Source organism: Salvia splendens, chromosome 6, assembly GCF_004379255.2.
Source record: "Salvia splendens isolate huo1 chromosome 6, SspV2, whole genome shotgun sequence".
NCBI classification, from domain to species: domain Eukaryota; kingdom Viridiplantae; phylum Streptophyta; class Magnoliopsida; order Lamiales; family Lamiaceae; genus Salvia; species Salvia splendens.
The window spans coordinates 8,968,057-8,981,735 of NC_056037.1; the positions used below are offsets into that span (position 1 = coordinate 8,968,057).

At 39.4% G+C, this 13,679-nt stretch overlaps 1 protein-coding gene across 1 annotated transcript; it reads left to right on the plus strand.

Annotated features, from left to right (window-relative positions):
* The first annotated feature begins 10,189 nt into the window (after positions 1–10,189).
* LOC121807501 (sugar carrier protein C-like) lies at positions 10,190–13,217 on the plus strand. Its single transcript, XM_042207741.1, has 3 exons — positions 10,190–10,741; positions 11,816–12,445; positions 12,540–13,217. Exons 1-3 carry the CDS (start codon positions 10,283–10,285, stop codon positions 13,026–13,028), a joined length of 1,578 nt encoding a protein of 525 aa, XP_042063675.1. The 5' UTR covers positions 10,190–10,282; the 3' UTR covers positions 13,029–13,217.
* Positions 13,218–13,679: the final 462 nt, after the last annotated feature.

Genomic DNA, 13,679 nt, shown 5'->3' on the forward strand with positions numbered 1-13,679 from the left:
GCTAAACCTACAGATCGTGAAAGATACCAACGGCTAGTAGGAAAACTCATCTACCTTTTTCATACCAGGCCAGACATCGCATATGCCGTTGGAGTTGTGAGCCAATTCATGCATCAGCCTCAAGAAGATCACATGGATGCTGTCACGAGAATTGTGAGATACTTAAAAGGAACATCTAGTTATGGGATATTCCTAGAGAAAAAAGAAGATTTGGAAATTGATGGGTACACAGATGCAGATTGGGCAAGCAATCCAGTCGATAGAAAATCAACTGGAGGGTATTTTACCTTTGTTGGGGGCAATTTAGTCACGTGGAGGAGTAAGAAGCAGAAAGTGGTTGCCTTGTCAAGTGCGGAAGCTGAATTCCGAGGGATCAGGAGCGGTCTTATGGAGATACTTTGGCTTCGAAGATTATTAACAGAAATTGGATTCCCACCGACACGGAGGAGTCAACTTTTCTGTGACAATAAAGCTGCAATTAGCATTTCAGAAAATCCCGTACAGCATGATAGGACCAAACATGTGGAGGTCGATCGTCACTTTATCAAAGAGAAACTTGAAAGCGGAATTATTGAGTTCCCATTTGTCCGATCTGAGGAACAACTGGCAGACATTCTCACCAAGGCGTTGAGTCCTACAAAATTCAAAGAATTCATTGGCAAGTTAAGTATCGGGGATACCGTTACTCAACTTGAGGGGGAGTGTTGGAAAAGAAGATGACATGTGTTGGAAAAGAAGACCACATTAATATGCCGCCCACATTAAGTAGTGTAGAGTTCCTAAGTGTTGTAAAGTACCAACTACATTTATTGGTGTACTAGAATGTTCTCATTCACCCTATAAATACTAGGGTGAATGAACATTTGAAAGACATGGAAAACAAACATTGAAATATTTCTCTATACACTTCTTCCTATCAAATGACTAACCAATCTTTCTCCACCTCTCTCGATTACCATCTTTAAGAAATACTACTTGATTTTACTTTTATATCATATTCATTATATGTTGCTCAACATGTTAGTGTTGCTCTTTCCTAGTTTTTGCTCAACTTATTACTACTGTCATTTCTTGATTGTTGCTCAACGTATACAGTAATTCGTGATATTAATGTGTTTTATGTAATGGAATTCAAAGATAAGTATCAACTCACAAGTCCATTCACACACATATAAGTTTATATCGATAATTCTAATTTTTTTATACATGTAAATGAACTAAATTAACTTTTTATGGCCGGCCACATTATGACCACTTAGCATCACCCTTTAATAAAACAACATAATTACCTCATCTAAATTATCGATTATGTTTAGAGTATCCCTATCCGTGCTCTTTGGCAAGAGCACAGATATGAGCCCGGACCCACTTTTATTACTTTTTTACTCCTTGCTCTTAGAGCATCCACAATGACTTTCATCCAGCAATAGCCCAGCCACAAACTCCTCCTGCCACATCATCAGCACTAAAAATCCTCCTGCCACGTCATCATGACAAGCAAATAGCCCATCAATAGCCCAACAATAGCCTAGCCACATCACTCCTAATTATATAAAACAATAATTGACAATCACACAAAATACGAAATTAAATTTACGACACAGATACGCGAAAATTAAATAATATTATTTAAATTAAAAAAATGTACATTAAAAAATACATTAATTAAAAAAATTACATTAAATAAATACATTAATTTAAAAAAGTTACATTATTTAAAAAAAACCCAACCTCTGCCTCACTCCTCGTCTCCGTCGCCACCATCGCCGCCACCTCCGTCGCCGCCGGTACCCCCCCGGTCTTCAAATCGTCACGCATGCTCACGAGCAATGCGTGAAGAAAGCTCTTCTCCTCGGGGTCCTCTGCCGCCTTCCAATCGGCTAAGATCTTGACCATCTGAGCACGCGTTTATTGACGCGCGAAGAATTTGAGATCCTCTGTCGACTGGCCAAGGGGGGATGCCGACTGGACCTCCTGGGACCCCCCGGCGTCCCCCCTCGCTTCCCGTTGCGCCCGCCTTTGACCAACCGGGCGAGTTCGGCGAGTGAACGATGGAGGGGACGGGAGCTCCTGAGCACCCTCGGGGAGGTCGTGGGAACCACCGCTGCTGCCGTTGTAATCACCGGTATAGTTCAGTCGTTGCTTCTTCGGCCAGCCAGCGTCGACACCTGCCCGGAACTTCTTGGAGTCGTTCAGCACCTCATAGTAGTTCCAGTAGGTGAACTCCTTATACAAGCCGGGCTGGGGGAAGGCTTTCTCCGCTATCCTCCTGCAGTCATCCGCTGTTTGGCCACTGCTCTGCATGCGGAGGGCGTTGGCGTACAAGCCCGAAAATCGGGAGACCCCAGCCCTGATTCGGTCCCACGCCTTCCGGCACTCCTCCCCGTTGCGCGGCCTCCCCTCCTGGCAAAATGTCTTGTAGGCTGCTGCTATTTTGGCTCACATGTTGACGATCCTCTGATTGTTCGAAGTAAGGGGATCATCGCAAACACTCACTCACGCCTTGGACAGCGCGACGTTCTCCGCATCCGTCCACCTCCTCCGTACCGAGCAGTCGTCCTAAACCGGCTGCGATGACTCGCCGACCCTCTTGCCCTTCCCCTTTGGGGGGCCCCGACCCCGCCCTATTCTCCCCGTTTTAACGGGAGTTTCCGGAACACCGAGAAGATCAAACCCCAACTCCTCTAAGGAGAAAGTCTCATATTGCGTGAACTGCGCCAACGCTGGGGTCGATGTGTGCGAATAAGCAGTCGAAAAATCAAAACTGGGGCGATAGACGTTTTCCCCCTGGCATCCCCTGCGTCGCCGGTACCCTTCCCGGCATCATCTGCATACCGGGTGCCCACCCCGTCATCGCCGGTAACCCCCCCGGCATACTCCCCCCTGGCGATCTCCCCCCGGCTGCCATCCCGGGCATCATCTGCTACCACGGGTACATGTTGTAGTACACGGGCATCGAACCCCATACACCTCCCACGGGTACCGGGGGAGTTTGAGACCCGCTCGTCATTGGAGTACCTTCGTTGTTGTTCTCCATTTCACGTTGTTGATCTTGTACAGAAATTAAGATAAAGAGAGTACTCGTTAAAACAAGTGGTGCGAATGAAAATGACGTGCAAAGCGCGTATATATAGTGTTTCGAAAATAAAAAAAATAAAAAATTACTCGTCGATCGCTCGCTGGTCCGGAGCCTGCAATGGCGGCGAGCGGACCGGCGAGCGCATCGCCCAGCCCTCGCGAATCGGCGTGTGCTCGCCGAAATGGCGCTCGCCGGTTACAATGGTTCGGCAAGCGAACCGGCGAGCACCGGAGATTGGCTAGCCTGTCCGCTCGCCACCATTGTGGATGCTCTTAGGCAAGAGCACAACACCCACGTCCATGCTCTTCCGTAAGGACATGCTCAAGGGTCTCACCATTCTATTATTCAATTTAAATAAAAACATTTCCACAATATTAAAATGCATTAAAAATACCCGGAATACTATTACAAATTAAAAAAATTAAAAATTACATAATTAAAATCCTAAAAATTAAAAATTAAAAATTACATAATTAAATTTATAAAATTAAAAAAACCCACTACTCGTGGCCGAATTTCGCTCAAATGTGTTTGATTAGGTCTTCTTGTAGCTCAGTGTGGGTTCGGGTATCGCGCATTGTGTTTCTTGTTTCGATACTCTTGTCCACCGTCGTATGCACACCTCGGCGTGGGGGAGACCTCGCGGTTGAGCTTCCGACTTCATCCTCGTAGTAAAAGTTAGCCGCCCTCGGTCCTTCTTCAGCTATAATCATGTTGTGCAAGATAATACATGTGTACATGATGTCAGCGATATTCTTAACGTACCACAACTGAGACGGGGCCTTCACAATGTTGAATCGACCTTGAAGGACCCCAAAGCTCTTTCGACGTCTTTCCGAGCAGACTCTTGACGCTCCGCAAAAAGAACCCGTCTCGGGTCTTGCAAATTGCTGAACGTCTTCACGAAAGTCGACCACCTTAGGTAGATACCATCGGCGAGATAGTAACCCATGTGGTATGCATTTCCGTTGACGGTGAAGTCGATCGCTGGTGCTACACCATTCAAAACATCATTGAAGAGTGGTGAAGAATATAGCACGTTCAAGTCGTTGTTGGATCCGGTAATACCGAAATATGCATGTCAAATCCATAGGCGGTAGTCGGCGACCGCTTCAAGGATAAGTGTTGGGCCGCCGCCTTTGTGGCCGCTTAAGTGTTGCCCCTTCTAAGCAGTCGGTCAATTCTTCCACTTCCAATGCATGCAGTCAATGCTGCCAAGCATACCGGGAAAACCGTGGACTGTTTCGTGAAGACGAAACAACCGTTGACAATTATCGGTGGTGGGTGCCCGAAGAAATTCCTCACCAAAAGTAGAACGAATGTCGTCACACAATTTTTTAAGGCATGGTATTCTAGTTGACTCACCGACATGCAAATACTCATCGAAGAGGTCAGCTGTTTGCCCAGTAGCAAGTTTTCGGATGGTACAAGTACACTTCTGCAACGCCGAGAGACTTTGCCGACCGGTTGCGTCTCTACTTGATTGAAAGTATTCAACACGGGCGGACAATGTGTTGACAATACGCATAAACAACCATTTTGACATGCGAAAACGACGCTGAAAGTAATCTTCCGGAAACCGCGGCTGGTCGGAAAAATAGTCGGCAACGAGCCTTTCGATTGATCCCTCCTGGTCACGAGGGATGTAATGGCGAATTGATCTAGTTGGTCGAGGAGGAGGGGCGGGGGTAGTGGCAGTGACATAGGCTTCATAGGCGGCACGATATTGTTCATAGTATTCTTGTTCTTCGCGCTCTGCTTCCGCCATGATATCGGTAAAATCCATTTGAGATGGTTTGAGTGAGAGAGGAAGATGTAGATGAGTTATATGAATGAGAGATGAATGTGAGATGATTTGATGTGAAAAATGGATGATGAATGTGTGTATTTATAGATGATTTTGGGAATAAAAAAATTATAAAAAAATCAAAAAAAATTTAGAAAAGCGGTAATAAAACAACCATATTTTTGGGAATATGAAAATGTAATTTTTTTAAAATTTTTGGTATTATTTTTATTTAAAAAAAAATTAATTTCCAACGAATAATCCGTTGGCCAATAGAAACGCGCCACGTAGCCTGCTCATCGGCACGGACGTGCTCGATGCATCGAGCAGCGACCTGCCATCGGCGGGAGTGCAGCACCGGTGCCGCGCCAGCGGCACGGACGCCGTCCGTCCCAGCAAGCACCGCGGATGCTCTTATTACTCCACATTTGAAAAACAATGATAATTAAGTTATTTAAACATGACACTAAAGGATCTAAATTGTCATAAATTTCTCCAAGATCCTTAACTTCTTAATTTCTTTTTTGCAGTGTCACAGTGATGCATGGTTAGATTAGAATAATTGGTTCATCTAGAACCGAATCAATGGTTTTGATTTTCGAACCATTACAACACTGCCTCAGTCGGAATCAACTTATAATTGGTTCTAACCACTAAATTTTGGTTCCAGTATTTTTGAGCTTTTCATCAAGTCAATGGTTTTGACCCCAAATCAGGAAAACATAAAAACAATTGTAGAAAATTAATTGAAAAATACTCCCTCCGTTCCCTAACAAAGTTGTATATGACATGGACTTTAATATAGAATTGATAAAGTAAAAAAAATAGGAAAAATTAAGAGATGGAGAAAAATATAGTGGAAATAATGTTAGTGAATTGTGGATCCACATTATTAGTGGTGTGTGTTTGTTCAAAACTTTCCTAATTTTGGACGCCGGACCGAAAATAGAAAAACTAGTATATTTTTTTGGTACGAAGGGAGTAGGAGTTAATCGGTAAAATTGAGAAGAGAAAACCATAAGAAATCTAAACTTAATTGTAAATATAAAAGAAAATAATTAATATACTATATATGTTCTAGTCTTTACTTATAATCTATTACTACACTTGATGACTAATATTGATATGCAGTTTTCTACTGCATTAATTTTTTTTTTGTCATTTTCTCCCATAGTCCCACCCCATTTTTCCACGCGCTTTAATTGATTGATTGTGAAACTATAGACTGTCTCAAGTGTGAAACATTGATCATATGAATACCAACAAATTTTCTTTTTCTTTAATGCTTTAGCTTTCACATTTTATCTAATAAAAGACACAAACATTTTCATTAAACCTTGTAAAATATATTAGTATATAGCTTCTTCCTAACTAAGTTGTGGAGCGTTAATGAAAAGCTCAACCATAAAAATATGATTTGGTTATGTTGTGATACGGTAAAATGCCTAACATGAGTTGAATCAAAACTAGCCACTTAAGTAGTAGGATTACTTGTAATTTAGAATTTTAGATACTCATTTTTTTGGTGTGTGTGTCTCCTCTCGACCTTTAAAGGTATAGTAGATGAATTCGTGGTGAATATAATGATTCGAAACCCTATTACGTTGTTCTATTTGAAGCTAATATATAGCACGAGACACAATTATTGATATCTAAATTTCTATGGGAAATTTTCATCGATGGAATGGACCTTACTTTCCTAAATTGTGAGGCACCTTGCTGGAAAATGGTCACTCTCTCTAACAAAAAAATTGTTTCTCAAAATGTTGGACTCACATGGCTTGAATATCGGTCCAAATTTCCGGTCTATTACTGGCATAACATTATAAAATTTGTTTGGTAGTTTATCAATTATATTTTCAATATAAGTAATAGTACTATATTTTATTCTGCAAAAAAACAATTGCTCCTATATGATTCTTTTATTTAATTAATGCTCACTTATTGGGAAATAATAAGGTCGGCTGTCAATTTGATTAGTATAGTTTAATGGAGGAGTTGACTTAAGATAAATGATATATGTAGGCTTGACTCTTCAAAACTAGGCAACCTCCCATAAATATGGGCTGCAATTCATATTCTCATTATTTATTAAATTGATTATTAAGCATCAACTGTATCTGTATTCATGCATACAATTAGAGTCAAAATGAAGAGATTAAAACTATACTTAAAAAAATACCGATTTGGAAACCATTTTTTTTAATTATTTTAAATACCCATTCACAATTGAATATTAATATTTCTCAAAGTAAAATATCACATTCAACATTAGGGCCGCTTTCATCGGGTCAAATCGTATGTGGGCCGGGGTCGGGTCATAACTCCAGTTGTCTTTTCAGTCGAGCCATCTTGTTTGAACTTTCAAAATGAATAAAATATTCATTTATGATCAATAGAGTACTATTATAATTCGTGTATTTATTAATTTAATACAGATGTATGGAGTAATTTTTATCGCCACTTGATGTTAAAGTACGATTAAGACGTTGATTTGGGGGTCATCAATTTCTTTGGTGAAATATAGTATGTCGCCGTAGTATTTCTTTTTCCATAATGTATTATTCTTTAGAAATAAGTACTTACTGAAGCAAGATTAAGTTGAACTGAATGAGTTCGTGTTACATTTCTTAAGTTCATCCGATCAAGATTATCCATTAATTATCACTTTTAAAATTAATGTTACCATAGCAACACCATTTACTCAAAGTCATGCTATATTAAAATTTTCTAAAATTTCCACAAAAATGAGATAGGCGTACGTTGAAAGACTTTGTCATCTTCAAATTGCATTTCGATGTGGCGAAGACGTATTGATATTTAATACACCATTGACAAAAACTACGTTCACATTATTTTGTCACCCTTTAATTATCCTTTGTGATTTCCTCTTTTGAGTAAAATTTATCACTTAGATGATATTTTATTTGTGTGTAATGGGTAGAAAGGATTTAGAAATCAAGTTTTGTCCACCGTTTTAATAATTATTGGCGCCAACGGAACAAAGACGTACTTGTTGAGTCACTCACCCATATCCATGTATTGCTTTCTTTATCCATAATAAATTATGAGTCGTTTGTCACACAAGTGATTCATTTCACTAATTTAGATTATAGTAATCGAACGTGAGTTTAATGATTTAGTTGAATTATGAGTCATTTACCTAAAATTAAAAATAGTAAATGACACTTTAAATCATAAACATCCCAAAGTGGTAAAATAAGACATTTTTCATGGACGAATGATTTTTTTTAATGTTTGTTACGAACCAAATAAGAAAACACATTTCAAAATTAGTATATCAAAAGACACCAGTTTCCATACATAATCTCAACATACTAGTTTATTAGACTAGAGATTTCATGAGGTCTATACATCACACATCAATTTCCTTACTTAGCTGATGTGGGACACTATGATCCATAGCAATAAACTCCTATTTAAGGACAAATGTCTTCATTGGACATGACCATGACCATGTTGATCATACTTTTTATCGGTTTATTCACTTCGAGTTTATTCTCAGGTCATAACCACAATGGTCATGGCTGGCTTCTTTCTCGAGTACTTCAGAGTTTAAGAATATTATGTTAAATGGACGGTGAAAAAAGTACTCCCTCCGTCCCATTCATGTGATGGATTTCTTTTCGGCACTTGAATTAAGAAAATGATATGTATTGAGTTAAAGTGGAGAGAGTAAAGTATGAGAGAGGAAAAAGTAAGAGAGATAAAGAGAGAATAAAATAAGAAAGAGATAATAAAGCAAGAGATGATTGAAGTTTTGTTTTTAGCTAAAAAAGAGAATCAATCACTTGAGATGAAACAACCCAAAATGGAAAGTTGATCACTTGAGGTGGAACGGAGGGAGTAAGAGAAATGAAGAGATAATAAAGTAAAATGGAAATTACTTTTTGCCAAATATAGAAATAACTCAATTAATTTGGAACTTTCTAAAATAGAAAAATGACTCTATTAGCATGAATCGGATTGGCCTTGAGATAATGCAGAACTATAATAATTCAATTGAGCAAGGACTGAGTCACGTTTTTTTATTTATTTCTATTAATCCTAAAAAGTTTAACTAACTATTCATGATTCATCGTAATTCGTAGCCGTAGTATTAAATTCTTTTTTAACGAAGACATATCAATAGTCTAGTGGAGTAATAAAATGCTATTCTATCATTGCACACAAGATGGGTTTGATTATCTTTGGCGCATTTGGTTTTACACCATGCAACATGTGATTATATAATTTCTAAGGTAAACTATTGCTTTCATTTTCTTAGGTAAACTATTGCTTTCATTTTTGTGGATAGTTCCAAAAATATCCCTGTTGCAACAACTTTACTCTGATTCACACATTGAGATCACTCTCAAAAATTAGCAAGGCATGGTTGTGGAATCTTAGTGGAGTACAAAACTTCAGTTATAAATTGTAATGCTTTTAGATGGGATTATTTGGCCATTTAATTATTAACACAAAATTAAAGTAGATGGCTGGTTTCCAAAGTTGACTAATTATCCAAAGGTATTCGATTTTAATTTATATTTTATGAACTATCCAAAGATATCGACTTTAGTCGTCAAACTACTTTGAAACTTGAATTTGGTTCCCACGGTTTATCATAGCCGTTATTGAAATTCATAAATTAGTATATATATATAAAACTTTTGGGATTAAAAGTAATACTACTATTTTCCAGCAATATGTATTAAATACATACATACCTCCCACTTGAGGTCAAATTTTATCGGTGTTGACTAAAAGGTCCAGTTCATTTGTATATTACTTTTAAAATACGTTGCATTATTGCTTCGGTACAATTTTTCGAGAATTAAATGAACTGTGAGTCTTATTAATAAAGATAAAGCGGCAGTTAAGATCATTAAATTTATTCACAAAGATATTTTCCAATTGAGTATTAGATAAATTTAATGCTATATCCAATAACTGACGTTAGTGCATACAATCATCGAAATAAGTATAGCAGATTTCATAGCTTTTAGTAAGGCATATTATCCATACATAGTTGTTATTCATATATAGCAGGCATAGTAGGTTTCTTTGTAGGTATAAATATGGACACAGATAGAGAACATCGACCTATGAATATTGTATGATGTCAAAAAATGTATGCAGCCCATAAATCATGGTTTTGGATAAGAAATCATGGTTTGTAATTAATTAATTATTGATTCATATATATTATAATGTGAAAAGAAGGCTAGCTTAAACTACATAATATTGTCATTATGGGAGTATTGACAGCTAAAATCTACTCATTATAAAGAGTAAGTCAAACAATTTTGTATCTATAAATCCTCTCCTTCACTTCCATTCTCTATCCATCGTTCCCACTCTCTTATCTAAATTTCCATCTTTCAAGCTCTCGAGCCAAAAATAAAAAAATAAAAATGGCGGGAGGCGGTTTCGGCCCCGGCCCCGGCGCCGGAAAGCAATACCCCGGCAACCTGACGCCGTACGTGGTTGTCACGTGCGTGATCGCGGCCATGGGCGGCCTCATATTCGGCTACGACATCGGAATCTCAGGCGGAGTGACGTCGATGGATTCGTTTCTGGAGAAGTTCTTCCCGTCGGTTTATAAGAAGCAGAAGGCCGATGATTCGACCAACCAGTACTGCAAATTCGACAGCCAGACGCTGACGATGTTCACGTCGTCGCTCTACTTGGCGGCGCTGTGCTCGTCGCTGGTGGCGTCCACCGTCACCAGGAAGCTGGGCCGGAAGCTGTCGATGCTGTGCGGAGGCGTGCTCTTCTGCCTCGGCGCCTTGATCAACGGCTTCGCTATGGCTGTTTGGATGCTCATCGTCGGCCGGATTTTCCTTGGTTTCGGAATCGGATTCGCCAATCAGGTTTCCCAATTCTTTCCATTGCAATTTTTTTTTTAATTTTTGCCAAGAAATTGTGTTTTGAATTGTTGCCTTTTCAAATTGGAAAATTAGAAAATGTACAAACAATTTATATAAGTGTTAACCCCTATCTATGAAATGTGGAATTTGGATGTGCACTACTTAACCCTCACTCTGAGACCTGATTTGGGTGAGTTCGATCAAGACTTGTGATGACCTATAACTGCTGGGGTTAAAGCAACGAACCCTCCGAAGAATCATACCAAAAATGCTAGTATATTTTTTCTTGAATTTTGGTCTTCATGAGTAAATTTTTGGTTTCGTCTCTGTTTCTTGGTTAGTCCATCCCCTGTTATTTTCATAAGTTTCTTTTCGGGAAGGAACTAAAATATATCAAGTTGTGAGTCAACGCTTTGTAGTAGTTGATCAAGTGGTTTAAAAAAACTATGGAGGTCTGCTTTTTTAATATGATAAAATATCTTTATGGTATGGCATTTCTTCAAAATTAAATACCCAATTTTTCTTTGGTTGGCACTCCTACAACTACGGCGTTGAATACAAACAAAGCCGGAGACATTCACTTAATAGCTCCCCTCCTTTATTTAATTTCCACTACACCATTAGTATCGTTATCCATTTGACAAAATTGTTACAATGACATGAAAATCCCCTACACCACTACCCCACTTAATACCTACCTCTTCATCTTCCTTTAATACAATTAATTTCTATTCTTTTAAGTTTTAATCATTATCACAAGTTTTCTTTTTACTCTTCCACCAATATTTGTCACATTACTTTTTGTATTCAATCCAATTTCACTCATATTTTATTATAAAACTTATAGATCACGCATTCCATTAACTTTTTCCACATATTTTCATTTGTATTTCTTAAAACTCGAGTCGGGTCAACAAGTTACAAATAAAGTCAGATGGGTGGAGTAGTATTTTTTTTATTAACTTTGGAGTGCAAGAATCATCATGGGAGACCTTTTTATTACACAATCTCTATATGATTGTTAACGAACTATAATAGTTGATGTAAAATGCGTTTGTTGTTTTGATTGCATTGCAGTCAGTGCCACTATACCTATCTGAAATGGCGCCATACAAATACAGAGGAGCTCTCAACATTGGCTTCCAACTCTCAATCACAATAGGCATCTTAGCAGCCAATGTGCTCAACTACGGGTTCGCCAAGATCAAGGGCGGTTGGGGCTGGCGGCTGAGCTTGGGAGGCGCAATGGTGCCGGCCCTCATCATCACGGTGGGCTCCCTTATCCTCCCCGAGACTCCCAACTCGATGATCGAGCGAGGGCAGAGCGAGGAGGCCCGGCATAAGCTCAAGAGGATCCGCGGCATAGACAACGTGGACGAGGAGTTCAACGACTTGGTTGCAGCCAGCGAGGCCTCGAGCAAGGTGGAGCACCCGTGGCGGAACATCCTGCAGAGGAAGTACCGCCCCCATTTGACCATGGCCATCGCCATCCCCTTCTTCCAGCAGCTCACCGGCATCAATGTCATCATGTTCTACGCCCCTGTTTTGTTTAAGACCATCGGCTTTGGCAGCGATGCCGCCTTGATGTCTGCTGTCATCACCGGTGGTGTCAACGTTATCGCCACCATCGTCTCCATTTATTACGTCGATAAGTTGGGGAGGAGGTTCCTTTTCATCCAGGGTGGCATTCAGATGCTTATTTGTCAGGTACATTATATATAAGGTCTTTTTGGAGTAATTCAAAATCAAATTAATGTGCAGTCGGCGATCCTAACAGATGTACCTCTTGTTGTTTGGACAGGTGTGTGTGGCGATCTTCATTGGCATCAAGTTTGGGGTGGACGGGCAGCCCGGCAATCTGCCCAAGTGGTATGCCATCGTGGTGGTGCTCTTCATATGCATCTATGTGGCTGGGTTCGCGTGGTCGTGGGGCCCACTGGGGTGGCTTGTGCCGAGTGAGATCTTCCCCTTGGAGATAAGGTCGGCCGCCCAGAGCCTGAACGTGTCAGTGAACATGGTGTTCACCTTCGCCGTGGCACAGGTCTTCTTGATAATGCTCTGTCACCTCAAGTTCGGGCTGTTTTTGTTCTTCGGCTTCTTCGTGATGGTGATGACGATCTTCATCTACTTCTTCCTGCCAGAGACGAAGAACATTCCGATCGAGGAGATGGTGGTTGTGTGGAAGCAGCATTGGTTCTGGTCTAGGTTTATGACTGATGTTGAGTATGGGAATGGTCATGGAAGTGTTGAGTTGAAGAATGGGAGAGGGGATACCTATCATAAAGTATGATGATCGGATGGCTTTCAATTTAGTTTGCTTACTATTTATCAACAACAAAATAGTAACATTTCAAAGGGCAATATTGTAGATCACTCTTGTGCCTAGAGTTCTTTTATACTAGAAGATGTGTTGTTGATGTAATGTAATGTTCTGTGCTGTCTGAAGTAATTCATGAATTATATTTTGGTTATGTTAAAATCGAGAGATGAATTTCGTATTGCGAAAAGTATTTGATTAATTGGCAAAAACTGAAAATAATTTTATACCAGATCAAATTAGAGAAGCTAAGGAGAAATCGAATAGAATTTGTAATATGCATATTTATGCGACACGACTAAACTTTGTTATGTGTGTGGCATGTGGATGATGTTTGATTTAAAGTACTCTATAGCTAATTAAATCAGCGTCTCAAAGCAGAGATTCATTAGTAAATTGAAAAATTGAGTGAAAATTCTGATAATTTGCACTAGGGAGCTGATCTGCAAACCGAACTAAATACTCCAATGATTAAATTAATAATGTAATCTAAAGTGTGACAAAATAAGTAAGTTCTGTACAAATATTTTCCATAATATTGAGATATACCCAAAAGTGGGCAACGCTACTTATTCTAGAATCATAACTAAATTTGTCATTAATATTTGTAAACCTCTTTTTTTT

Coding starts and splice junctions, on each gene's coding strand:
- LOC121807501 (XM_042207741.1), top strand. CDS start 10,283: ATGGCGGGAGGCGGTTTCGGCCCCGGCCCCGGCGCCGGAAAGCAATAC. Junction 10,742..11,815: donor GAATCGGATTCGCCAATCAG/GTTTCCCAATTC, acceptor ATTGCATTGCAG/TCAGTGCCACTATACCTATC. Junction 12,446..12,539: donor TTCAGATGCTTATTTGTCAG/GTACATTATATA, acceptor TTGTTTGGACAG/GTGTGTGTGGCGATCTTCAT.